Source organism: Lates calcarifer, linkage group LG24, assembly GCF_001640805.2.
Source record: "Lates calcarifer isolate ASB-BC8 linkage group LG24, TLL_Latcal_v3, whole genome shotgun sequence".
Taxonomy (NCBI): Eukaryota; Metazoa; Chordata; class Actinopteri; family Centropomidae; genus Lates; species Lates calcarifer.
Window position 1 is genome coordinate 12358470 of NC_066856.1, and position 27109 is coordinate 12385578.

At 42.7% G+C, this 27109-nt stretch overlaps 1 protein-coding gene across 1 annotated transcript in view; it reads left to right on the top strand.

Annotated features, from left to right (window-relative positions):
• The first annotated feature begins 1635 nt into the window (after positions 1 to 1635).
• The window catches only part of map3k22 (mitogen-activated protein kinase kinase kinase 22), a 35446-nt gene continuing 9972 nt past the window's right edge, over positions 1636 to 27109 (top strand). The window contains 10 exon segments of the mRNA XM_018673802.2: positions 1636 to 2026; positions 12113 to 12196; positions 12893 to 12937; positions 18322 to 18425; positions 19645 to 19682; positions 23084 to 23183; positions 23422 to 23538; positions 23934 to 24048; positions 25650 to 25783; positions 26629 to 26702. Coding sequence (XP_018529318.2) covers positions 12127 to 12196; positions 12893 to 12937; positions 18322 to 18425; positions 19645 to 19682; positions 23084 to 23183; positions 23422 to 23538; positions 23934 to 24048; positions 25650 to 25783; positions 26629 to 26702 — 797 coding nt within the window. The 5' untranslated portion in view covers positions 1636 to 2026; positions 12113 to 12126.

A 27109-nucleotide genomic window follows, 5' to 3' on the forward strand; every position in this document is an offset into this window, starting at 1 on the left:
TCTTGTAGACAGTCAGAAAAACAGACAGTTGTCATGACAAAATAATGGTGTAGGTGGAGAAATAAACTCAGTGCTCCTGATACCCATTTACACAATGTGGAAAAACTAGTTTGATAGCTTTTCATAAAACTGACAGCAAAAGCATCCTGCTTTCCTCTGGAGACCCCAAATCTCTCTGAAACATTCTCTGAGATGATGCTGCAAAAACCTCAATAAACACACACACACTCATGCACACACACAGGCTGTTATTGTTCATAACAGCTGCCTGTGGTGTTTGTCTACAGCACAGTTCAGCGGTACAGACATCTACAAGCGCTGCAAATCCACAGAGAAATGCAAATGTCCAATTGATATTCATTGCACTCGAGAAGTCTTACACAGAGCAAGGGCATGTCTGATCGCAATAAAACAGTGCTGTGTGGAACTAATCTGAAGAGAGAGATGCTGGGGCCAAGGTCAGTGGAGCATTTGTTATTCTGATAGTCTGGTCTAATGTGGTGAATAGAGGAGACAGGACTGCCCGGGGTTGTATTTTCAGTGCCCATTACGAATAATTTTAGTACACAGGTTGCCTCTTCTCTAGCTCGTATTGCAAAGCTTCTGCAGCCTGATGAGCCAAGACCAAGATGCTGTTAAGATATACTGACATAGATCACACCACTTTCAATTCCCCCTGACTTACATTAAACTGCTGCATTTGTTTTTTTTTTTTTTTATTGTCACAGTCGATTAGTCTGGAGCTCGAAGTGACATGCCTGCTGATTGAACACAGCGTGCTCTTCACGCCGCCAAAAAAATAGTGACACGGGTGTCCAGATGTTACAGATGTTTGCAGGTGTTACAGGTGTCTTACCCACAGGCAAGGACCTAGTTCCTAATGGCTCTTGCAGACACTGTAAAAGGAGGGCATTATCTTGTGGTCATTTTGTAAGGACTGTGTAATTCCTGAGCTATTTAGCTTTTTCCCTGCTATATTATAGAGTGTCTGTCTGGTCAGTGTAGACAGGCATAGTCACTAGAAACCCACTGGGATCAAGGCAGAGCAGTCAGAAACACAGTGGCTGCACTAATGAGGACTGCTTACCAGTGTGTGAAGCACCAATGATCGACCTGCTGTCACACTGACCATCAGGTGACAGCAAAACAGTAGGTGGACACAAAACCTCTGACTCATAACAGCTGAGGGAAGATCTAAGGTGACTGCCTAACATCGGCCCTCTCTCCAGCTGAGAGCAGAATATTTATAAAATTTATAAGCACTGTTTACTGTCACTTTTGTTAGGACATATTGTGCATATGTACAGTTCTGTTAATAAAAAGAATATAATATAATATAATATAATATAATATAATATAATATGTATAAATATATGAGGTTTTCCAGTGGTGTATAAGTTTCTTAAGTGAACTGAAATCATATAGTTTTTGTTGCAACGACCTGAAGCCTTCACTGTAGACCTCAATCGAGTGGAGTGGAAAATCAGATGTTGTATTTGCTCCAGGTGTCCACAGGGGGGCGGTAGTCCCTCCAGTTTGACGCCGCTGCCTTGGAAACGCACCACCGGAGAGCGTCACCACTTCCTGGAGCTCACGTTGCTGCTGACATCAGAGGCGCAGCTCCAGGGAGAAACTCAGCTCCCCCCCCCCTCTCTCTCTGTAGTGTGTGTGGAGGCAAAGCGAAGCGCAGGGTGGAAAAAAAACTTTAAACACTCTGAAACACACATCGGCCACATTGCAGTTTAATTCTTCCGCGTGAGCGCGACCCCTCGAGCTCTGGATTATGCACCTGGCGGGAGAGAAGACCTTAACGCCTGAACACAGCTTGTAATTTGTACAATTCTGCGCTTCGGTACAGAGCGCAGTTTCCGGATACCAGCCCACTGTTTTAGGAAGATTTGCTCTGCATCTGTTGGGATTTTTCCACTCTTCCTGTCGTTTATCTGTGACAACTTACACTCCATTATCAAGTCATCTTTACAAATCCTGCAGCCACAACAGAACATGGACTCACACAGATAACAAGGTAAGAGTCCTGTGTGGATTTTTCTTCTTCATTTCTTTGGTGCCAGTTATTAAGATCACTGCCTTTACACTGTCATTTCCTGTTTGAAATGTCAGGACATTAAAACACACTTGCAGCTGTTATTGCTTCAGTAATTTGTTGCTGAAATTTCTGTTCTAATAAATCGCAGGCATGTGTAGTATGCTTAATTAAAGCAACCTGACTGGACAGGCCTTCTTGCAAGTGGAAACAGTTACTTGAACCTCAAGTACATTTCATTGCATTTATTCAGTCAATTCATATTTGGACAAGTACAAGTCCATAATAAATCTTTATATGCATAACAGGTCATTTTTTGCTGTAAGAAGATGTGATGTGTTGAGAAATCCATATTTTGATGCAAGAATAAAGGTTTGCACATGTTTTTTAGTTGGTATTTCCAGTGCTAAAGACTATTTTCATATGGTTTTAACAATTGGAAATGGCATTAATTGCATGTCTGGAGGTGTTAGTGATTTCTGGAAAGTCACTGTCATCCTGTGGCTGTGGGCTCATTCATTCTCTGCTTTTTTTTCTCCCTCTGCCAAGTCTTCCAGTCTTCCTCTGTGATTCACACTGGTCAGTTAACGTGGTGTTCTCCTTGAAAGGAGGTATCACCAGCTTTTGCCCTGAAAAGTTTCTTTTTTTTCCCCCACCCAGCTGCCTTCCTGCTCCCTGCCCATTTCCATCCATGCATTTCCAAAGCATTTATAGTGTAAAAAAGTGATGAGGATGCTGGTGAGCTTCATCCAACGACTCAACGCTCAGTCCCAGCGACGGCAGACCTCTGAGACGGTCGGCCAAATTAGATTTTAATGAGGCCATCGCGTTCATCATATCATATCGATATGAAGCGAGCTCGCAGGAGTCTGAGCGACAAACTGATGGATGAGTTTATCAGCACATTGGCGTGCCCCTGGGGGGTGCTCTGAAATAGCCTTAAAGTGAGAGTCAAACTGTCAAGTGGAAACCGCCCACAGATATGGTTGGTGTGCCTCAAGCAAAACAATCCATTTGGCTGATAACAGGACTGGATCCCACAGTAGAAATGCCAGCCAGAGTCAGAGGCAATGGGTTACTAATTGTGTTTTGATGGGACTTCTGAGAAAAGAGGTCTGAAAGTACAGGTTGTTGCTCGACTTTCTGTTTCACAGCTCAACCTGGTGCAAGGTTGGTATTGTTTTTCATGTGGCGGAGGAGCCCTGAGAGGTGTCTCATTTCATTCTGATAAAAGGTTTTCATAACGCATTCACAGCCTGTGCTATAGGGACGTTTGAAAGTGTGTCATGTGCCAGAGAGTTCTCTCATGCTGGCCGTATTCCTCGGCAGCTTGCTTCTGAGAAAGCTCATTTATTAACCCTCCTTAATGTCCTGCTGTCAACTCTCAGGACAATTTCATGCTGCTCTTCTTCGCGAGTCATTAGCCGAGCGTCTTCATCAGAACGGGCTCGACCTCTTCTCCCACTTGTGCCGGCCTGCTCTGCGAGGAGTATGAAGTCATGCTGTTATGTTCTGAGTTCACAGAAGCCTGACTGCTTGCCAGACGCCCACTGACCAGGAGAGGGATGGGGGTCAAAGGTTACTGTGACTCATACCAGCAGACTGATTATCTTCCCTCAAAGGCCTGGGTTAGATGTTGCTTGGTTACAGTAGAAAACAAAACAAATTTGTAGTTACGTTTGAGAAAGTGTCATACTTTCTTCTGTCTAACAGAGAGCCTGCTTTACAAACCTGGAGGTCTGGAGTTTCAAAGACAGGCATTTACTTGTCAGGGAGAGTCTGACAGAAAGATGTTATTGATTGCATTTCGGGGAAGGAAAGACACAGTGTTCTTGGAATATACTTGGAAGAAAAAGTAAGGATAGCTAGGCCTCTGCTGCTTTTGATTTTAAGTAAGACCAGTAACCATCCCTTTAAGTGCACTGCTTTTTTTCCATCAGTCTATAGGTAAGTTAAGATAAGATGTACCTTTATTGATCCCTCGTAGTTGAAATTTAATTAGACATTAACCCATAATGACAAAGCAAACATGTTTTTAAAGACTTGGTAATGTATTAAGAATTAAGTGCAGAAATGCCTGTGTTAAATATGTGGTAACCAAAGCCATTGCTATAATGCTCCAAACTGAACTTAGACCATGCTGATTTCCTTCAGTCGTCTTTGCTGTGTCTGCAGGAGTTGAGTCCATGTAGGCCAAATTCAGCTCACTGGATAAATAAAGTCCAACACCTGACAAAACCAAAGTATCAAGTCCAAGGAATTCTTTGTAGTCCTCTGTGATGGCGTTGTGCTGAGGCAGAGAGCTAGCTAGAGATGGGGACTAAAGTGTTTATAAGTACAGTTTGCAGTGGGTTCCATCACTGGGACACAGTAATGGAAGATGGTTATAACCACCCCTGTGACAGTTTCTAAAGCTGCCTGTCTGACTAAGCTCAGGAGCAAGAGGCAAGCAAAAGCCAAGTAATCATCATAACAGAGCTTCAGAGAAATATCCCTACAGCACTCCATCCAACAATCAGGCCTTTATAATGGTATTGGCTAGAAGGAAGCCACACCTTGGTAAAAGACTTGACAAAGCGTCTCAGACATTGCCAGATGGTACAGATCACCCTGACCATTAGAGGAAAATGATTGTCAGGTATGATGAGACAAAAATGGAACTCTGTTGGCCTGATTGCCAAGCACTGTATCTGGCAAAAAACAGAGACTGGCCACCTGGATTGTACCATTTCTACAGCAAAGGAAGGTAGTTGCAGCATCATGCCTCTCAGCTGCCGAGAGTGGCAGACAGGTCAGGACAGAGAGAACATTCATCTGGGAAAAATACAGATAAATACATGAGGAAGAGTGTACAAGCAACCTCAGAATTTGGCAAAAATTCACATCTCAGCTTGGCAAAGTCATAGAAATTGCTGCGGTGGCTCGAAGATGAATCAAACTCAGATCTAAAGCCTCTGAAAACCAAAAGATGACAGCTTTAGAACACTTCCGAAACAATGCAGCAGAGCATGAGCTCATGTACAATGAAGAAAGATCTGCACTGCACAAATACAGGTGTGCAAAGCCGGTTGCGGCACACCCAAGATGACGTACAGCAGCAACTGCTGACAGTGCTGCTCCTGTATGGTACTGGATTACGGGTCTGCTCAGATTTGTAAATATTTCTCCTGTTTAAATTAAACCTACAGCAGAAAAAAAGAGAAAATGAAGGGGTCTGACTACTTCCTGAAGTCAGCCTGGGTTGCCTTTCTTTATCTGTGAAAGTCCAGTAAAGCCCACTCCCCCCTCCTCCTCTCTAGAAACAGAGGAAGTTGTCCTGATTGAGCTTTGTCTGCGCGGCTTGTCTGACCGTAAGGACAATGCCATCAGCAGCAGCAGCATAGCCTGAGGCTGCAAGGACAACCGGATAGACAATATACAGCCAGACTGGGTCATACAATAACACTGAGGACAAGTTTGTGTACAAAGTTACATAAAGTACCACAACTAGTCAGGCATCTGTTTTTTAATGTCTACTGAAGCACATGTACTCAAATATGAATATAAGAAGTCACGCCTGTTTGCAGTTTGTTGCAGGGTTGTTAAATGAAATCGATAGGGGGGGATGGCTTTTGGAATTAAATCATAAAATTGCTTTTGGATTTTTCATTATCACACTCACTCAGCCTCTTGAGTATCAAAAGCAGAGAACCGAGACACTCTTCATGGTTAAATGGCTTGGTGGCAAACCAGAAATACTTTCTTGCCTCTTCCTGAACCACAGCTGTTTGACATTCGGTCTTGTGAAATGGGTTTACGTCTATGAGCTGTCTCTGCATGGTTGCATTTGGGTGGAGGAACACAATGAATGAATGTGCTTGTAATAGCATGTCACCACATAATGGAAAAGACAGCTTACTTCACAGATTGTGCTAAGATTCCTCTCGAGGGGAGAGCACGGTTCTGGTGATCCGAGGAGTGGATGTATTGTGAACATCAGGAGAGTCACTCCTTCATTTGGCTATTTTTAGCGAGTGTTGTGTGGTTGATGGTAATGGCAGACAGCTCTTCTTATCTCTGAGCTAATAGAGCCATCACTTTCACTGAGGAAGATCCTCTTACACAGGGTTCTGACGGGTGCCATTGGATTGAGTTACCCAACGTACATCCAGCTCCACTGTTCATATGCTCCTTTGGGCCCTGATTATACCAACTACTTTCTCCTATGACTCCAACGGTTTCCTTGGAATTGAATTTGTTCAAAACTCAGTGCTTACATTTACAATCTGAATCACTGTCATTTATCAAGCAGAAATGCTAAACATTCACTGATTCTATATCAAATGTGAAGATTTGCTCGTTATCTCTGTTTTGTGTCATAAACTGAAGATATTTTGACTGCTCTGGGAAGTTGTGATGAAAATGAAAAAAATTCACAGAGTGATTAACAGGACACTTTTTGATACCATACTTTGGGGGATATTACTTATTTTTTTCTATACTGCCCTTTTTAAACTCACAAAACAAGACAAGAAGTCTACAGCCATGCTAGCAGCTTAGGCACAGCTCTGTTTTCAGCTAAATACTAATGTAAGCATGCTAACATGTTAATGCTAAGCAGTATGTGAACATGCATGCTTTTGCTAATTAACACTGAAAGTATGATGGGAATGCCTCTCCTTTTGCAGGTATATGGTCATAAGCCACAGCTCAGGAATTTTTACCTGATAAAGACGCTTGATAAAGAGTCAGGGGATCCACATAGAAACTAGGATGCATCATCTGGGAATCATGACTCTGCACCTGATTTTGTGCTAACACACCCAGTAGATGGGGACACATTTCCCTGCTAGCTGTGTTAGGTGAAAAGTTAGTGGATCGCCAAGTCATTAGGATTCATCCTCTGGATAGATATTAATATCTGTACTAAATTTCACAGTAATCCATTCAGTAGTTGTTGAGATATTTAAGTTACAGACAAATCAACCAACTCCCACTCATAGATTCTCAAAAGTAAGGATTTACTTCTATTCTTTGTTTTATATCCTTTAACATTACATATACTTGTGTTTTGGGCTGTTTGTTTTGACAGAACAAGCTATTTAAAGACATCATTTTCTCCATTTTCTAACATTTAGAGACTGAATTCATAATGAAAATAATAACAAAGAAAGTTCCTGCATGCTCAATGACTGGAACTCCACAGTAGTTCCTCTAATTGAGCATGCATTTACAGTTGAAACAAATGGTATAAATGTGTAAATAATGGCTTCATATCAAAAGGGAAATTCCTTTATTTGAAATAAAACATAGATTTAGTGTCACTTGACGGGAAGAATCCTCTTGATGTGTTGTAGGAAGGCATCATTAAGCCTCATGTCCCATTAAAGAGCCTGGATCTCTTTTCAGCAATAACTCCTGAGATACAAAGCACAGGGAGCCAAGGTTATGATAAATGAGTGCTGAGGCCCCACATGGTGTGACGTTCTCCTGCCCACACACATGCACACCCACACACACACTCCCACCACCACCCAAGTCTCCATCCCTGCTTAGAAAAACCCTCAGCCTGCTCAGTGTGCAGGAGGACACACAGTATTGTCTTACTTCCCAGAATCAGCAAGCATAGTGCCTCTGACTCATGTGGGGTGGCCACAGCACAGTCTTGGCAGGCGTTCAGCGGACAGGACACCCCCGCCGCTGACCTTTTTAAGAAGAGTAAGTCACCTAAATATGCGTGGTTCACTAATCACCCTTCACTTCCTGCCCGTGGTGCAAATCAGACAGCCTGCCGGGTATTGTGACTAGCTTGTCGCATTATATGTGATCTCACCAGCACTCCAGATTCGTGCTACAGTTAGCAGCCTGTTTTAGCAAGTTAGTAACATGACTTGGATTTGTGAAACACCTTTTCTGGGTGTTCAGTATCAATTACCAGACTTTTAAAAGTTCCTTGGGTTGTGTGATTGTACTTTATTATTAGTTCTTTCAATTCAGTCATAACTCACATCAAGCTGCATTATACTGCATTGTCAGTAATTTAGAAGCAGTAATTAGCCATTTTAGCTCCTGGCTAAGAAAAAGTCTGGCATATAAACCTTAATAAAAACCAATTTTTTGTTCTAACACCTTGTTTTTTGTACAAATTAAACAAACAAAATATAACATGTTAATATGTTTTAGCTTTAGATGTGCTGGTATATAGGTTTTATCACCTTTGGGCACAGCCATGCTAGCTGTTCCCAGTCGTAATGCTAAGCTTCTGGCTGCAGGGCACTATTTACTGGACAGACATGATAGTGGTGTCAGTCTTCTTATCTAACTCTTGGCAAGAAAGTAAACAGGGATATTACCCACATCATATTACCACTTCTCTAATGGGCTTTAATGTGCAAACACACTGGTATGATTCCTTAAACCTGTTGCTACTACTAGAGTTAGAAGAACCATACCATATATGTCCACCAATATGCAGGTTTTGACTCCCACCTCTTAGAAAAGAAGCACTTCCTCAGTTCTTGTAAATAAATATCTGCACTCTTGTGGCTTTGAGGGACCAGGTTGCTCTGATCCTTTCCATGACCTCCATCAACCCACTGATCAAACTCTCGGGGCTGTCTTGTCCTCTCCACCTACCAGTCTCTGTAATTCTCTTTATAGACTGTCTATTTTGTCATTCGGTGGTTTTTGCAGACACGCTGTGCTTGAGAATGGAAACCCAGCGAGTCTAACAGGCATGTTGCAAAGTTTAGAAGTTGACCTCTGAAATGGCGATTTCCTTGGGACTGCAAGAGTGATGTCAGACATGAGGTCATAATGCACAGGCCACCAGGCAGCTGCAGAGTAGGCCTTCCACTTGTCTGAACAGGGGGGGGTTCCCCTATGAGACCTTCAAACACACTGTTTACTCAGTTAGAAAGTGATGTAACAGAACTGACAGATGATAGCATATATGCATATACGTGCTTGCCTCCACAGTCTTGGCTGTGATTCCTGTGCAATCACTCCAACAAAAATAAAATTGCTGTGTGTGGTTTGAGGAGCACGGCTCTGCTTTGTCTGGCTGAAACAATTCCCCACAACCCTTGTCTGAAATCCCATCCTCTGCTGTCCTCTTTTTAATTAACTTCCTCTGTCATTTCAGCACAGTCCTCACACTGTGACAAAGGAGAGGCCTCTGCCAGTGAAACATTGGCCTGAATGGTGATGATGTTATCCATTCTTGACAGTGAAGTGCGTCACGATGTTTGAAGCACGTCTGGATGTGCGCATTGTCATCGTAGGTTTGTCTCGTGATTTACTACACAAACGATCTAGTAGGGCGACAGACAGACTTCTCTTGGAGGATGTGTGGCGGCAGAGCGACAAGAGCGAGCGGCGATTAGCATTTGATCTTCAACAAGCAGGGCTGTCACGTTGCCCGCCTGCCAAGACGTGTGTGGAGAATTGGGCTGGCGATCAGTGGGCACCACTAGCCTGGTATCATGCTGGGCGGAGGGGCGAAGCAGATGGGCCATCTGGCGACTTGCTGGCACAGGACAGGGGCTGTTCTGTTCCCGTGTGTGTGTGTGCGTGCGTGTGTGTGTGTGTAGCATCAACAGACCGGGCAACGTGGTCTTAGGAGACCACCTGTCTTGTGGCTGTTCTTCATCTCTTTCATGTGTGGTCAGCAGCACCATACTTGCACAGCCTGATACAGAGCTTTGGTGTGACATATCATTCCCCCTTCCCTCTGCTATTCACACTGTGCCACCTCATATCAGTTGTGCTAAATAGGCTGTATGTATTTAGGTTTAGTGTGACGTATTTAGAACATCCTGTTCTCAGGAAGTGGTCACCTTTGAAACATTTTTGCTCTGGAATTTATATATTTACACTTTGCAGTTGTAACTTTCCAATCCTTTAGCTGTTGTGCTTGTGCCACTGACAGCAGTGTACTGTGTGTTCCCGTGTTCAGACTCCGCTGGCACCCCGTATCCCTGCCCCTCAGGCTGTAAATTGCTCTAGTGGCCGTCTTTATTTCTTTTATGAAAAGTTTTCTGGCTGACACAAAGAGAAACGCTTTGTGTCTCTGCAGACGGGCTTGGAGCATTTGTCTGTGCTGAATGTTTGCGGGGGGACATATACTGTACATAGTGCCTGCTTTTAAAAACACAAAAAACATGGAGATAGCCAAACAGAAAGTAAATGAAGTTTCAAGAAAGATATCTGGGGAGTGTTGCCATTTAATCTCTCTGGAGGCTCTTTAGTATTTTTCTGAAGAACTGGTGTTGGAATTTGTTGATGGCCAGACTCCACAAACTGAATCTTTTTTTTTATACCCTCATTCCTTTTCATCCTATTATTTTTTTCCTAGATTATTGTTTTTTCTTCATCATATTTTTCTGTATGCTTTCCCTGCATGCTTCCCATGGATCCATTACATTCATACTCACTCCCATTATATATAAGCTGTCTTTTAATGGGAATCGTGAGAAGTAGTATCATGTTCAATGCAAAAAATGATTATAAAAAATTGTCATGAAGCAGAACTAAGATCTGTAGTGCTGATACCAAACATTGGCTTTATCATTGGTGCTTGAACACTGTGAGAGGGTGAGACTCACACCACTGACGACAGTAGCTGTGATTCTGCGTTGTCAGCCGTAGCAACCTGTTGTTGGTGCTCTCATGCTTCCTCTTTTATGAGATATGATCAGATGTACATAGTTTTTTTCACCTTTTGCTCATTTGTTTTGTTTTTAAAAGCGAGACTGTGTAACTTTTGAAAAAAAAAAAAAGAAGAAGAATTGCAAATTTGAATTAACAAACAATAAAATGCACATTTGCTTCATTTAAAACACTCAGGGATTTTGCCCATGCAGCCTTATTTGGTCTGGTATGACCGGTGCTTAAAGCTGCTGTACAACTGACATCAGGGAATTCTCTGGTCTGACTTTTCTGTTTGTGCTTCTGTTACACGTCATTTTAGCTTTTGCCACTATACCATAATTGTCACTTGTGGCCACAGTTGCTGTTCAGCAAAATATAGATAGACACGCTTTTAATAGATCTTAAATTTAGCTCTATGAATAATCTCTTTTTGGTGTGTTTTTTTTTTTTTTAACTTGCTTCCTTTTGGTCAGCCTTAAATGGATTTCTGATTGATGCTGTATGAAGGAACACACCACATTTTAATATCGCAACATACAATACTGCAGCTGTCTCTCTAGTTCCTGTTCCCCTTTTGCTAAGCCTGCATTTTAAAAAAAACAAATTTTTCCAACTGTGTGTGTGTGTGTGTGTGTGTGTGTGTGTATGAAATATCTGCAGGCCTATTACAGGATGTGGCCGTCATCTATAAGAAACATCTACATTTCATCAGCCTGCAACATGAACTAATGGTTTAGTATACATAAGTGATCTGAGATGCATCATCAGGAGTGTCTGCAAAACGGCAGAATTTTCTTCTCTGTTTTTTTACTTACTATCATCAATGGAACAAAAACTGTCAGACGAAAAGACTCTTTTTTGTATCGCTCCATTATGGGATGTGACAACCACTTTTCTGCTTTGCGCTCACCAACGTAATGCATAAAGAAGGCTCTGGCTTTGTCTTTGAAGTGCTCATGGTCTTTACCTGAGGCAGGCGGTTAGGCAAACACCCACGCCTGCCTCACTGCTGCACCATGGGATCTCAAGGGCACGCAGCTCCTCTATCATCAAACGCTGAGAAATTCCTTCACGGCTGCTGGCTTGTGGTTCTCAGAGTGGCAGTAAAGAGACATCGGGGCATTCACAGGATTTAGATGGATAGAGTTACCAGCATCAAATGCAGCACTTGGCTGTCGTGTTTTTATTTTTCTGCCAGGAGTTTTCAAAAAAGGATATGTCAAACTCATGAGACCATCCTGGTTAAATAAAGATTAAATAAATAAATGAAGCGGGGACACCGATGTGAGGGAAAAAAGCTTTTGTGTTGAAACTGCCACCTGCGTCCTGTTTTGTCATTGTTTTTGTGCAATCACAGAAATATTATGTGCACCCAGCTGAAGGAAAATGGCACAGTTCTTGGATGCTGAAACCGTGTTTTTGTTTTTTTGCTCTCAGGGTGAAGTCTTCGTATGCCGAGAGAAGTTGAGCTCTGTGCTCGAGTTCAACAGGGCCACTTCCTGATGATGACAGTAAACATGGGTAAGGAGTATTTGAAAGCAGGTTGCTGTACAGTAGGCGCATACAGAAACGTGCACGATTACTGGGAAATGTGCAAAACATACACACCTCTCACACTTCCTCTGGAAGGAACAGCACAGAGAAAAAAATTAAGCATGCACGATAGAGGATAAGTATGAGATGGCTGTTAGCAGCTCCAGATGTCCTGTGTTGCATGCTCTTGTATTGGTCTGTTTACATTGTTGTTTGTGGAGTTGTTTTCCCTGATTTTCTTAAAATGTTATTAAGACATGGACACTTGATTTTGCACATATGAAGCTTATAGCTGCACACATAACTCCCCCAAACATTCTATGATTCCAATGAAGCCTCTTTGTTTATATTCACACCTACTCTTCCTGTGAACACACATATGCACTCCTACGTATATGCACCACCACACACACACACATACACTTTGTCGTTCCATACAGTACACCACTCAAATAATACTCTCCTGTGGTAAATTTGCATATGCACAGGACCTGAAAGGCCTGGGTGAGCTGTGAGTTTCGACCTAATGCTAACTGACCTATGCAAACAAAACAAAAATTTTTGAATCAATTTATTGTGTCCAGTCTTTGCATACAAAATCAAACAAAATGTAGGTTGCTGTACATCACAGCTGGCTATTTACTGTATTTTTGACTTCTCTACACGGTGATGTTGTTTTCACAGATGACGGTCTCCAAAATGGACCCGGACAGCACAGGAACTCACAAGGTAAACCCTGATTCTCTCAAGTTAACATCAACATTACCTAAAAGAGCCCTTCTCTCTTAGGTCATTTTTTATTGTTATGAAATGCTGTAAAGTCTTGGGAGGAAAAGATCCCAGTACAGAAAAAAAGAGGTTGAAGAAGCTGTTGTAAATGACTAGCATGTTTCTAGCCTGTTAGCTTATTAGCCCATAGCTTGTAGCTGCAGTAGGTAGGTTAGTCTCTGTCATAAAGCTTTTATCACCAGCTATTTTGATAAAGGACGACTGGATAAACTTTCTAACAAGCCTTGTAAGTGAGCTTTGTAGGTGTTTGTAGATGTATTTTCGGTCTTGAGGGAGAGCTAGGCTAGCTGCCCCCCGCCTCCAGTGTTTTTGCCAAGCTAGGCTAACTCTTGCAAATGAGCCTATTTCTGAAAATGTTTTTGTCAAAACAATTCCTTTAATTCAGTTTCCACAAAGCTCTTTTCAAGATCTCATTACATTTCCATTACATTACAGTGGTAATATAAGCAAACCCAGGCTGAAAGAAGGAATGTCGCAGCCTTCAGAAATTGAATGGAAATGTTTGCAGACAATCCCCAATGAAAAGACTTTCAGCAGAGACCTTGTACAAACATTAATTGCACAACTATTTTCTACACACCCACAATACAGTGTATTACAACAGAGTCATTATTCTTAGTGAAAGATTAACTTCAGGGGTTAAAGCATTACACCCATTAGATGTTAAATTAGCTGTATCACAGTTTCGGCAAACAGCAAGGCATGTGAGAGTCGAGTGTACCTTGGTATAGCTGGTGTGTGTGTATTTTAGTGTGAGCGTGTATCATGTGTGAGAGCTTAGCCCATGCTGCTGCTGCTGCTGCTGCAGAGTGAGGACACGTTTGGCTCCAGCTGCTAATCCTGCCGGATGCCTTTGCCATGATGTGTCTCTCGGCACCAGGAAATCCCCTCAATGTCTTCATTCAGGCAGCTTGCCTCACACACACACACACACAATCATTGCCTCCCTGGCCCTTACACACACTTTGTTAGCTTGTAGGTTGCACACTAGCCTCTTAAAGACAGTGCTATTCTTAAAACTCTCCCGGGACTGGAGCATGTGCCTGCATCTTCAGCTCCAAACTTTTGTAGCTGTTCTGGTCGCTGAGAACTTGTGAAGATCTGCTTGAGCAATAGTTACAGCCACAAGAGAAGAGGTGCTTTTATGCAAACTATCTTAGACTGGAGTTCCTACTTCATTTCACCCACTGCCACTTTCACAGTTCTCAGCTTAAGTCTGAGGAAAAAAAAGAAAGATGCAGAGTGATGATGCAATGCCCAGCAATCAGCCTCCATTGTGTAATGTTGCTCGCTCTACTTAGCTTCCTGGAATTCCCCCTTTTCTTATGCTAGTCACATTTTACCCAAGACACAACAAGAAGAAGAGGAAATGAAGTGCAGGTATCCCATCCTCTCCACACACCAGAAGAAATTATCAGCCATTCTGGGTCAGGTTGACCTGAGGTTCCCAAAGTTCCTGTAGTTGGTTTATGAGGCTGCTCCTGGCAGTGGTGTGTGGTTGGTTGTGCGAGCTGGTTGCTTTCCACTGTGCTGGTGGTTAGCCTTGGCTGGCCTCGGCCTGGCAGCGGCTGCGGACCAGGCCTCAGTGATGTAATAACTTCACTTTTAGGCGGCTGTTACAACCGCCTCTGAGCACCACCACGCATTTCTCACACTCTCACTGTGCCTCCTTCACCAACCTACCCTCCAACTCTTCCCTCTCTGCTATTATCCATAGGTTACTTTACAGCACAGGTCTTGAACACACATAAAGACCATCCACACATGGACATACACACACGCAGGCAGGCCTCTGTTGTTTGTTTTGTATCCTTGACTGCGGGAGCACAGAGCCTGTAGAGGCAGGACTGAAACAACAGTTGTCACCAGAGACAGAGACAGTGATAATGGAGGCAGTGTTTGCAAGACTTGTTTTTCGGTTTGATTGTGAGATTATATTTTTGCAGAATGATCCAACATGTTTAGGAGCCTCAAAAGTAGAATCAGCATCAGCCTTAGTTTTGGGTGTTTCTCCCAAGAATTGCTGAGATAGTTGATCAACAGAAGATCAGTGGTGGAAAGTAACCAAGTACATTTACTTCAGTATCTAAGTAGAAATATGAGGTACTTGCACTTTTTTTCTATCACATGTATTTGATAGCTAGTATATAAAACAGTTAAACACTTACACAGGCCATTTTTCTGCATGAGTACTTTGGTTACTTCAGGTACATTTTGCTAGTAATACTTACCTACTTGTAACTTAAGTGGCATTTTCAATGTAGCACTTGTATTTTATATTTCAATACTGCAATATTTACTTAACTGCAAAAGACATTTTTCTCTACTTTTGGACATTTTGTAGACTAAAGTATTATAGATGTATCAAATATTATATCAGATTAATTGATCATGAAAACAAATCCAATAAAATCCTGCTCAGTTTTTATATATCTTGTATGTACAAGAAGTTGATTATTTTCGGTGTGGTCACAGAGTGGCCGTGGAGGAATGCTCTTTACCCTTGCGTCTGTCTTTGACTGATTCAATCAAAAATCCATTAATTTCCTGATGTGGAATAACGTGGTTAGCCCCAGCTCCATATTCAGAACAGAGACAGTGACTCAGTTCCTTCCTGTTCGGAGAGGACAGGCCTGGTCGAGCCGTTAGTCATCCACCGCTGCTGACAGCTTATATTACAACCATCCAGGCGTCTTCTGTTATTCCCAACAGGGAGTTACAGTTCGATACAGTATGTCATCGCTTTGTGATAAAGGAATAATGTGTGGTTTTGCCTGTGGAGGTATGCGGGTTGTTTACACACGTAGGTGTGATTTAATTCTTTTCTCTTTTGTTCTCTCTGTGTTATCTCTTTAAAAAAGCCACGGGAGGAAGACACCAGCCATGGCTCACCTGTGTCACAATTGCCTGGTCTTATCACAGTCAAACAGCCCACACATGTAGTTATAAACTTGTGGCTGCATAAAGGAATGTACTAATTAGGCACATTCTCAGCATGACAGGAGATACACATTGGGTTTTCTCTAATTATTCTGAATTTTCAGTCACTTTGGTGCCTCAACATAATAAACCATCCAATATGTTGCCTTCCATTCATTTCAAGAATATCAGCCCTTTCCTCACTCTGTTTTTACTATTTACACAGTGGGCAGAGATTTTGTGGGTGTAACTTTTTCTTATCACCCTGCCGCATTTAGCCTCTCTGTAAGTGGAGGGAGTGTGCAGGTCAGTGGCGAGGGGAGTTACGTCATTCCTTACTTCACTCCTGCTGCTATATCGGGATTGTCAAACAAGACATCCACCTCTGTGCTGTTGATGCGGTCCCAACCGCAGTTTACATTAACTTGCTGACTGGGCTGTAATGAAAGTTTGTGGTCGCAAGGAGAGCTGGTGGAGAAATGATACAGAAAGTTGATAAGTTTATTTTCCAGGGCTCTCTAATCTAAATAGAAACAAATAAGGCAGATATTGTGGACAAAATTTAAATGACAACTTTATACTGCTGGTAATTGTTGACCTTTTAAAGATTTGTTTTAATTGAATCACTTATATTGGGAATGCTAGTAGGGTTTGGGATCCCCTGATCTGATACAGTTTGTTATTTGTGATGACCCTGTCCCTGTTACAGATTGGGTACCAGCTCGATTCACAATTAAATACAGTTTCTTTGTCAGTGTCATGGCAGGTAGTTTTTAGTGCCCTTACCAATCCATGACCACATGTTATCTTACAGAAAAATGAATACCACTCAGTTTGGTATACAGATTTTGAATTTAGGAAAAAAGACTTGTAGTGGATCAGGAAGATATTGGCAGAGTCAAGATACCATGAGAGAAAAAGACAGATCGGTGCTTCTGTAATATGAGTGTGCAAACTGATGTTTGTGTGTGCGCATGCTGTGACCCCGGGGTGAACCCAACGGACTGGCCCACTGTCGGCAAACAGCTGGCCACAAGAGCCGTGCAGTGGGAAGAAGATCAAATGGCATCCCAGACCCCATCTGCTCTCCCTGTGCTACTAGCACACTTGCTATGTGAGCAACATTCCCAGTGGTCTTTAGTGGACACTGATCCTTTTCATTTTGAAGAATGCAGTCTTTCCTGCAGGTGCTGTTTGTGCTGCGTGGCACACACCTGGCCTGGTTTCCCGGTGAACGTTATGTGTGTGTGCGTGTTTTTATAATGAATGTTCCCAGAGCTCATCTAAGAGGCAGGCAGGAGCTGAGGTCAACGACCTCTTCTTTATATTGTAATCACTGCACTCAGATAATTGGTTCTATTAAAGTCTCTTGATATGGTAATGTCTGACATGCTCATCTGCATGATTGCCCCTTTTACACATGAGAGTGTGTGTTGTGGTGTTTGTGTGTGTGTGTGGCAGAAAGTGTGAAGTGAGAGGAGAGTAGTGAGAAATCAAGAACCATCTAGATGCCAAGTAAGGTTTTAATGAACGCTGTATACCTGACATTTCCCTAGAAGGAGTGAATTCTGAATTTGAAACACATTTGACTGGCTCTTGTTTAGCCTCTGATTTCTCCACCAAAGTCAATAATCACTGTTCATGTTGCAGCCTGCAGCCGCTTTCATTCAGAATCATGTCAGTTTGATGAAAGAAAAGATGCAATCTTTCCTCAAACAGGAGACCACATTTCAACCAAAGAAGTATGTTCCTGAAATCTCCCCATTGATATAAAATGAAATGAAAAGTGCTTAATTACTGAGCTCCAGGCTACACACTTGGAACCACGTTGCCCCCTGCGGCAGGCGCTCAGAGACACGCACGCTGCATTATTAAACACCATTGCTCTTTCACAGCTTTTGTATGCAGAGTACAGAGTTTGAGAGCATTGCCAGGTTTATCCCCAGTATCAGAATTCCTCACCTTACTCACACTTAGAGTGTGATAAAGATCAGGAAAAAACAAAAATCTGGCACATGAAGAGATGGAGGCATCTCCTCTTTTTGTAGAGAATATATTGTTGTGCTTATGGAAGAGAGAAAGAGAAAGCACTGGATTCTTTCCATTAATGGAAACTCCACAGATGGTATCAGATCAGGAAGTAACAGAGCAGGTGTTGCCTCATTATCTTGTCTGAGGCAACACGAGCTCCAATGCAAGCTATGTGATAAATGATAAAAGCAGATTTTTTTGTGCTTTATCACTCATCCAGTACACTAAATGTCAAGGAATGGGAAGCTTATGTCACCACATTCAGTGTGTTTACACAGCAGTAGGTCATCAGACATGACATAAATCTGTTTCAGTTCCTTCATTTGACCATAAAGGAGTGCTGCACATAACTGATGTGTGTGTTTTGTGTTTAGACGACGAAGAGGCGCTGAACTCCATCATGAAGGACCTGGCAGCCCTGGGTCGCTGCTACACCCAGCACAACAAGCCCAAGAACAGAACCTTACTCTACAAACAGGTACATGTGCTGTCAAGCATCAGAGGCTGAGTGTAGATCTTTGGTCAAGTATTATTTAATTACAGTTTACTTACCATGTACACTAGAAGCACAGCCAGTGCCTGTAACCTTTACTGTCATTCTGAGCTCACACACGAAACTTCAGCCTCGCTTCCTTTTTGAGTTTTTTTTTTTTTTTTTTTTTTTTGCTGGACTGACAGTTTGCTGGCAGGCAAAGTCAGGTGAAGGTTGCGCTGTAGTTTTGGAGAGAATACAACTGAAAGCAGCTTACGCTGAGTCTAATTCAGACACATTACGGACGCTAATGAGACAGTGGGCTGTATCTGCCACCGTTCAGACTAACAAAATCCACTCAGAAAAGCAGAGGTGACACTTTGTGTTAAATTGATGTTTTGTGCATAGTTAAACAAAATGGCATTGTGCAGGTGGACACAAGAAAACAACAGAGCACTCCACTGCATCAATTCAAAATAAACTTTAAAGTATTGATATTGGAGATATTTAAAGTATATTATCCAGAAAAATAACACCTCTTATATCCATTGCGTATTACTTGGCCACAGTAGAGCAGTGTAGAAACTGCTGAAAATAATAAATGGACACATTTTGGATGGCTTATCGCTCTCCTTCATGGTTTTTGTACACTAAAAACTTCAGTGCTGCCAGGATTTAATTCCTCTCAATCACCTTGTGCCTCTTTCTGAAGTCGTTTACTCGTGTGCTTGTTCCCTCTCTGTGGAATGATAATTGGCAAATCCTCTTAAAGCACCAATGTTTATGATGAGACATAAACAAACAGCGAGAAGCAGAGAGAGCTTCCGCTCAGAGTGCGGCTGTCCTCTGTGAGTTAGCTGCTTTTTACCCAATAGCCTGCGCTGATATGATGTCAGTGTAGGTTTATCACCATGACCTCATGCAGACTTGCCGGCTCCTCCAGATTCCTGCTCCCTTGGGTAATGACATTATAAATAGAAAACTCAGATTGTGGTATGCCATCCTCCAAGTCAAATTGAAGGATAATGTTGCCTTTGTATTTCAGAACAAAATTCAGCAATAGCAAAAGAAAACATGTATCATTATAATGCTTTTTGTCACTTAAATTCCCTGTCTAGCTTATCGCTTTCATTTATTCAGCAGCGCATATCCCACGTACAACCATGAATCATTTTAACTTTCCACTTCCATAACTCCCCTCTGTTGTTATTTTTCCTCTCAACAGGATTTAAGAGTCAAGCTGGAGCATGAGAGAGAAAAACGGTATGTTGGAACCTCTGTATTGTTTTTTCTACTCCTCTGTCCAAGCCTTAACTCTTCAGTTCGGATCCTTTTTGTTATGCTTTGCCATGCCTGGGATTTTGTGTCTAGGGGAAATCACAGTTACATGCCAGAGTAGCATAAAGAGAGGGAAAATTCCTGCTTTGACATTTAGCCGAGGCCTTGTGTTTCAGACTCGGACGGGCTGTTTGAGAATGTTGGGGGGGGGGTGAGCAAAAAGACAGAGGCAGTGCCAAGTGTTTCAGCTCAGTGTCCAGTCTTCCAGGCACACCCCAAATTTTTCTTGCGCTTTCCCTCTGTCCTCTATATCCCTCTCCCAGCAGCCATCTGTTCCCCCTCCACCAGCTTCAGAGTTACTCAAGAGGCAGAGCATGGTTACACTAACTCTGTCTGGAGACAGTCTTAGGAGCAGTTTTTCCACCAAGGTGCCTTACAGCTTGTTTACCGCACTGGAGCACTTTGAAAGTGAGGCGCCCAATATAAATAACAGATCTTTTGAACAGGAGAAGCTTTATTTGGTGCTGAGCGTCATTTTGTCTACACTGGGATCACAGCTCCGTCACTCCATGTTTGGACGCTGTATGAGTCTCTCAGGTCCTTGTCCTGCCTTTAGCTTTGCATTCTGGGAGAGGTCCAAGTTCACAGACAGACTTTGTCCCCATGAAACCCTCACTTGACAACCCACATAAAGAATGAACTCCAAACAAATCCTTAGGGGGAAAAATGACAAACACAGAGTGTACCGTTACAGTGGAAAAAACATCAGAGGGAGACTGACCAGAACCTACAAGAATAATTGCTTTGATTCATCAGACTATAGACCAGAGGAACAGGCACTGGTTCAGTGAGGCTGTGATTAGAAAGCCACAGCTCGCAGGAGTGAGAACGAGAAGGGAAACACCACGCTCCTCCAGCAGAATACGGTTTCACACTGGGCCTCTCCATTTTTTCACAACCCTAATTGGCTACTGCTGAGGAAGAGACAAGTTTTTCATGTTCCTGTCTCTCTGCGTTTCTACCTCCCTCTGTTTCTCTGTCTCGCGGCCTTCTTCTCTTTCTCACACTTGGAACAGACAGGCAACAGCTCGCTCTGGAAGACACCATTCATACATTTGAAGAAACTTTTTAAAATGAATTTTTTATTCACTCAATTGAACATCAATGTCAATTCACACTTTCTCTCTCTCCCCTCTCTCCTCTTGACATGTTATTAGTTTGCTCCATGTAAGGCTCGTCTGAGCCCTGACCTCTTTCACTTTGATTCAGGGCATGTTTTGAAAATCAGTAGGATATCCTGAGTTTGTTACTTCACTCTGTAAAATAATATCACATTGTAACATTTGCATGACGTGCATATTTATTTATTCAAAGCGGCTATAATCAATATTTTCATCTGTTCTTACCTGGTTAATGTTTACATTATTATAGATAAATACAAAGTATTGGCTAAGCCACATAACATAGCATTTAAGCTAGATAGTATCTTTATGCAAATACTCAGTTAAATAATAATATACATACAAAACAATAAAACACAAACAGTAATACTATAAAAATCCCATAAAAAGCTAATAAAAGGCAACTGAGCAACTTTCTTGAGCCTTCCTCTTAAAACGTTTCAACTTGAGTTATGGAGGAGGAAGCTCCTGATCCTGTAATAAAGGCACTTTAGAGTAAATTTAATATTTTAAAATTTAATGAAATTCTGAATGAACTTCCTTTCATTCTTTAGAAACAGTGGTAACATCTTATTGGCTTTTGATGAGAAAAAAATCTGTACAATTATAGTCCAGCATCAGTGTGAATTACATGTTATATCTGAGCAGCGTCCACAGCACTTGAGGTATTAGGAGTCCCTGAGTCAGGATAACCGTGTTGTCTGTCCACAATGGAATCAAATTGGACGGTCTCTCTTTTCATTGGCAAGCACTGAAGGTTTAGGCCAGGAAATAGGAGCTGTGTCTCTCTCTTCCCCTGGCTCTGCCTCAGGGTCTCCTGCCAGAGAGTGAAGGAATGGAGCCAGACCTTTTTTTTCCTCTGTATATATGATTGTGTTCACAAGAGAAAGGGAAAGAGAAAGAGAGTGTGCCGGGATGTGCAAGAGCATTCCTTTAACTCTGCAAATCTGTGTGTTTTTTCTGTGACTGAGTGTGCGTCCACATGCCTGCACAGAGGAAGGAAAGCCATATCTTTTGGAGCAGCATCCTCATACCCCTCCTCCACATCCCCCCAGCTCTTTATCAGACACATCATCGCCGAGTATAAACAGAGAGGGAGAGCGTTTAGTTGTGCCGCCGCTCGCCTCTGATCTGCAGGCCTCCCTCTTCCCAGAATCCTCTCCTCAAATGAGGGAACCAATGAGCAGTCATTAAGATAGGCAGAGCTTTGGCCTCTGATGAGGAAATGATGGGATGAAAACAAGTCCTTTATCAGGATACTAGAAAGAGATGGTGGGCTGCGGATTCTTCAAAAGCAAAGAGTGAGGGGAAATAGACAGAGAAAAGAGGAGAAGAAAGACCGGAGAGAATCTCTTTCTCTGTCTCTCCTTTATTTTCTCAGGCTGTCTCCTTTTATTTTCTCTCTCACAGTCTGTAAATATCTCTGCGTCTCTGTATCTTTCACTCTGTCACTCTTTAAAAGAGGAGGGAAAGACACACATCCTGCTGCTTTTGCTGCCGCTCCAGATTTTTTCCCCTTTCCTCTCAGGAAGTTTCCCATCTGCCTTTGTGCTGGCTTAGTGGAGAGGCCCAGTGGTGTTGAAACAGTGTCCGATGCACACACTGATTGGGAAGCACACTCATGCATGTAGAGTTTTACAAACACACGCATCCATATATACACTCACTACAAACGCTTGCTGATAAGCTCAGACTCAGACAGACTGACTAAGTGCACACTCAGTCATACACGTAGGCGTATACAGCAGATAAGACATTCATATATGTTAGACGGGGTTACTCCAGTGCGTTCTGTTTTCATTGCACTGGATTAATGTCCTGTTAGCATCTCGGTTGCTCGGCTCACTCCTGTCCTTGACCCAGCTGACCTGTCCATTTTTCCTCTTGGTACCATGGAAACACTGTCAAAAAATGGCTTAGAAAGAGATTTCTTACATGGTCATCCAATCTAAACATATTTTAAAGAGCTCATGGGCTGCCTTTGTGTCGCAAAAAAGCTACTAAGAATAGGAGGAAATTGAGCTTTTCTTTTTTCTACACCTCCTTTTTACTGTACTATATCATATTAATGGGAGCATTTTGCTTAAATTATAAATGACTAGTAAACTATGAGCAGGTATGGCCAGTCAGCTGCTTTTTTTTGTTGTGGTTGCCAGCTATTCTTTTTATCAACTTCTGACCCCGCTGCCCCTCCCCGCCTCCCAGAATCATCCCGTTCCAGAGACCGCTGAAGATCAAAGAGCTGCTGCAGAAAGTGACTGAGGCCTTTGGTCAGCAGATGGACATGTTCTTTATGGAGAAAGAGGTAAAAGAACAGCTGGTCACAATCGTAGAATGATAGAAAACCATAAAGTAGCTAATACCTTATCCAGCATTTTTTAGGTTTTCTATCAAAATCACTTAACTTAGATTAATGAGACTTTCACATGACAACGACAGCAGCATCCACAGTACGCATGCATGTACTGATGCATTTGCCTGGAGGCATTATGGAACAATGGGGAATGAAAGGTCATGCACTGTATGTTTTCTTGTCCTTTAAGCTGCTGCTGCCCCTGAAGACCCAGGAGGACCTGGATCAGGCGGTGCTGACGTTGGGCTGCAGCTCTGGGATCAACGGGCTGCTCAGGATACTGCTGAAAACCCCCAAGAACAACCATGTAAGTCCTTAACAATGTGCTAAGTGCATAATTTGCACAGATACACACATTGTATGTTAAGCTGTTGCACAGAGATTCAGTCATTTAGCTTTATCATTGTGTAAGTTGTATCCATGACAACCATGATAAAAAAACAGCTGAAAATTAGTCACTCGCTGACAGTTTTTATTCAGCTGTGTGAAGTAATTCTTTTTTTAAAACCATGTAACCTTTGAATTCAGTTAACTGCTTGAGAATTGCGGCTTGTTGAAATTGGTAATTCAGAGGAAACAAACTTCCTCCACTGACATGATGAAGTAAGCGGGCAATGATGTAATGCTGTCCTCACTTCCTCTTCTGATCCTGTTCGCTTTCTCCACTTTTTCCCTACTTCCTGTGTATTTTCCCCTTTCTAGTACCTACAGGTGAACAGCAGAGACAAACAGAGCGAGATGAGATCGTCGCGGTCACTGGGAGATTTGAAGGGCTCCCTGCTCAAGGGGTCGGAGAGAGTCCGTAAACACTCGACGGGTGAGTCAGCACACAGGAACACACGCAGAAATGCAGAGTCACAGGCGATCAGTCCTGTCAGAGGACAGGACAAACAGCTCTCTGCCTGCACCATCACCTTGATTAGTCAGAGCGTTCATTCTGAAGTTGTTCTATTAAAAATGGAGATCTTTGGATGTTAAAGGCATAGTTTGACATTCAACATTCTTGCTGACAGTTAGGTGGAAAGATTGAGACTACTACCACTGCTCGCAACTGTCCGTTTAATCTAAAGTTACAGCTAGTGACCAGGTAGCTTAGCTTGTAGATTGTAGGTGAAAGAGATAGCTTAGCTTTGTCCCAAAATTACACCTACAAGCACCTCTACTGTTCACTAATTAACACTTTAAAGTATGTCTCATATGTTACATCAGAAGAAGAATGGAAGTGTAAGAATGGCATGGTGTAGTTTTGGACAAGCCAGCTGTTTCCCCACATTTCCTGAATGGTTTGCATAGCTAGCGAGCACAGGTATTTGGCTGTAGCTTTATATTTAACCTAAGGATATGACAGTGGTTTCAATCTTCTCATCTAAGTCTTGTGAGAAATCACAAAATGTCAAACTTATTCCTTTAAGACAGATAAAGGTCCTTTTCTTGTCATGTCACACTTCATGGGTAGCTAACACGGCACACTCCAGTTCTGATGTCCCTCCTGGCTTGTTTGGTAACACAGCATGAAGGTTTATTTTGCTCTGTGAAATACTGAGCTCTCCCCTGGCCTCCCCGTGTCTGAATCTTTTCACTCCCCTTTTATCAGGTCTATCCAGAAAGGTCAATGTTTCAGTCATATCTCAACCTCAGACGCATGTAGAAAACGACCAGTGCCCGCTTCTGCGTCGCATTTGCATTTTGGCATGGCAGCCGAAAACACTTTATGATGGCTGTCAGCACCAATCTTTCTCAAGTAGCTCCAGTAACATCAGCGCTGTCACCATCCCGACTCATATAAATCGTATAGAATTACCCGCTCTCTATCAATTCCCCCGCCAGCCTGTGAGCCGGGAGGAAGGAGAGTCTGAAAGACAGAAGTGGAGGGAGTGGTGGCAGATGAAAGGTGACAGGAGAGCGGTCACAGTGGATGGTTGAGTAAAGATGTGATGTGAGCCCGGGTACCTCAGTGACGTATAGCAGCAGGAGGGGAGGAGAGAATGGAGATAGGCAGAAGGAAACTGATCTGAGGAGAAAAAGGAGTTGGAATTTTAGCTTTCAATCAAAATATACTGTTGACTGTTTACTCAGATATATCAGCCGTTCCTATACATCTCAGTACCCGGGCCTCAGTGCACTTTCGGCAATGGTCAGACTCTCAGTAGGTCTTTTTACTGTGTCAAGGACGAGTGCTCAGTCTCCACTGCAGCTCAGCCGGGGGAGCGTTTGTCACAGTAATTGAGGTTAGAGGTGGCAGCAATGTGCTTTAGTAAATCATCTCTTGTAGTCATGGCACTGTTGAACTTGTGCCCATGAATAACACCGTGACGCCGTTTTCTCCCCTCTGCCCCTCGTTTTCATCTCTTCATCATACTCCCTCCATTCCCTCTCGCCCTTCCTCACTTCGCTCTCCTAAACTGTCTCCTCTCCCAGGTTCCCTCCACACAGGTCGGACGTCCCCGCCTCCAGGCAGCGTCCCTGAGGAGCAGCAGCAGATCGCCCGCCAGGGCTCTTACACCAGCATTCACAGTGAAGGGGAGTTTATCCCCGAGACCCTGGACCAGAATGTAAGAGCCTCCAGAGGAAAAAGATGATTAAAAGCCTCATTTTAAACCATTAAGACTCCTTTGTGATTGGTCGGAGGTGTGGTTTAATATAAAATTTTCATGTAATCAATGTACCAAACACAAACTTTCTAAACTACCCACATTTGGTGGCTGTATGAACATGCTATAACTTCAGTCCCAGCTGATCCACTGTAATGACTAATCCTCATGACTTTCTCATTTGTTTCTTCTTAAAGTTCTTTGGCTAGTGACCTATGTATACACAGAAAAATTCACTTTGAGATCCGTGTTTAACTATTTTAACACAACAGAGTTCTGACTTCTTTCCCTCTGCTTTATAGCGACTTTGTTTGCATCTGTCTTGTCCATTATTTTTAACCGATAACATCTCAGGAGAGTCATGCTTGTCATGGCCACTTACCAAAAACACAAAAACAGAGCATAGTCATTCATTTTGAGACCAAGATAAATCATCTTTTAGAAAATATGCAGGAAGAAACAAGGGCTCTGACTGAACTGACCTGACGACCAGAACTGTGTTTTTGTCATTTTGAGACTTTAACACACACTCATCTTCATGCATTACAGATTTGTAATACTTTCTTCCGTTTGTTTGACTTTTAATAGCCATGAATATGAAGGACTGTGTGTTATTAGTGGTAGTTCCCGCCTTTATATGCAGCTTTTGAATAGAGCTGTCATACAGTACTCATGCCCCTCCACAACCTTACAGTATATTACACTGCTGATATACACACTACTCTATCTGCACTGCTTTTATATTCTCCCCCACATGATTGCATGCTCTGTGACACTTGATTCCTCTGTGTTATTGTGTCTGGCAGATGCTGGATCCCTTTGGGAGCGCAGACAATTCACTCTCGAACAGCTGTCAATCAATAGATCAAGCACTAGACAGGTGAGTCATCGTGAAATCTGTGTGTATATGTGTGTGTGATTTATGACCCTCGTCTGTGTTGATTTATGTTTATGATGCACACACACACACAAAGGCAACCAGAGGGTCACACTGAAGTTTGTAGGCAGTGTTAAAGGCCAGCAGAGCTGCCTGACCCTACCTATGTGGAAAAGGAATCAGGTCCTTCTGCTGTTGCCATGGTGACAAAACTCTTATCTGGACGCCTGGATTCCTCTGCTATCATGAGAGAGAGAGAGAGAGAAACAGAGACTGAGTGGGAGACGTGAAAGAGTGAGCAAGAACATGCTGGATGAGAGGAAGAAAAACTGAGCCAGAAAATGAGAAGTGGTGAAAGAGTGAGAGTGAAGTGGAAGGGCTGAAGAGCGAAAAAAGATTGAATGTGAATC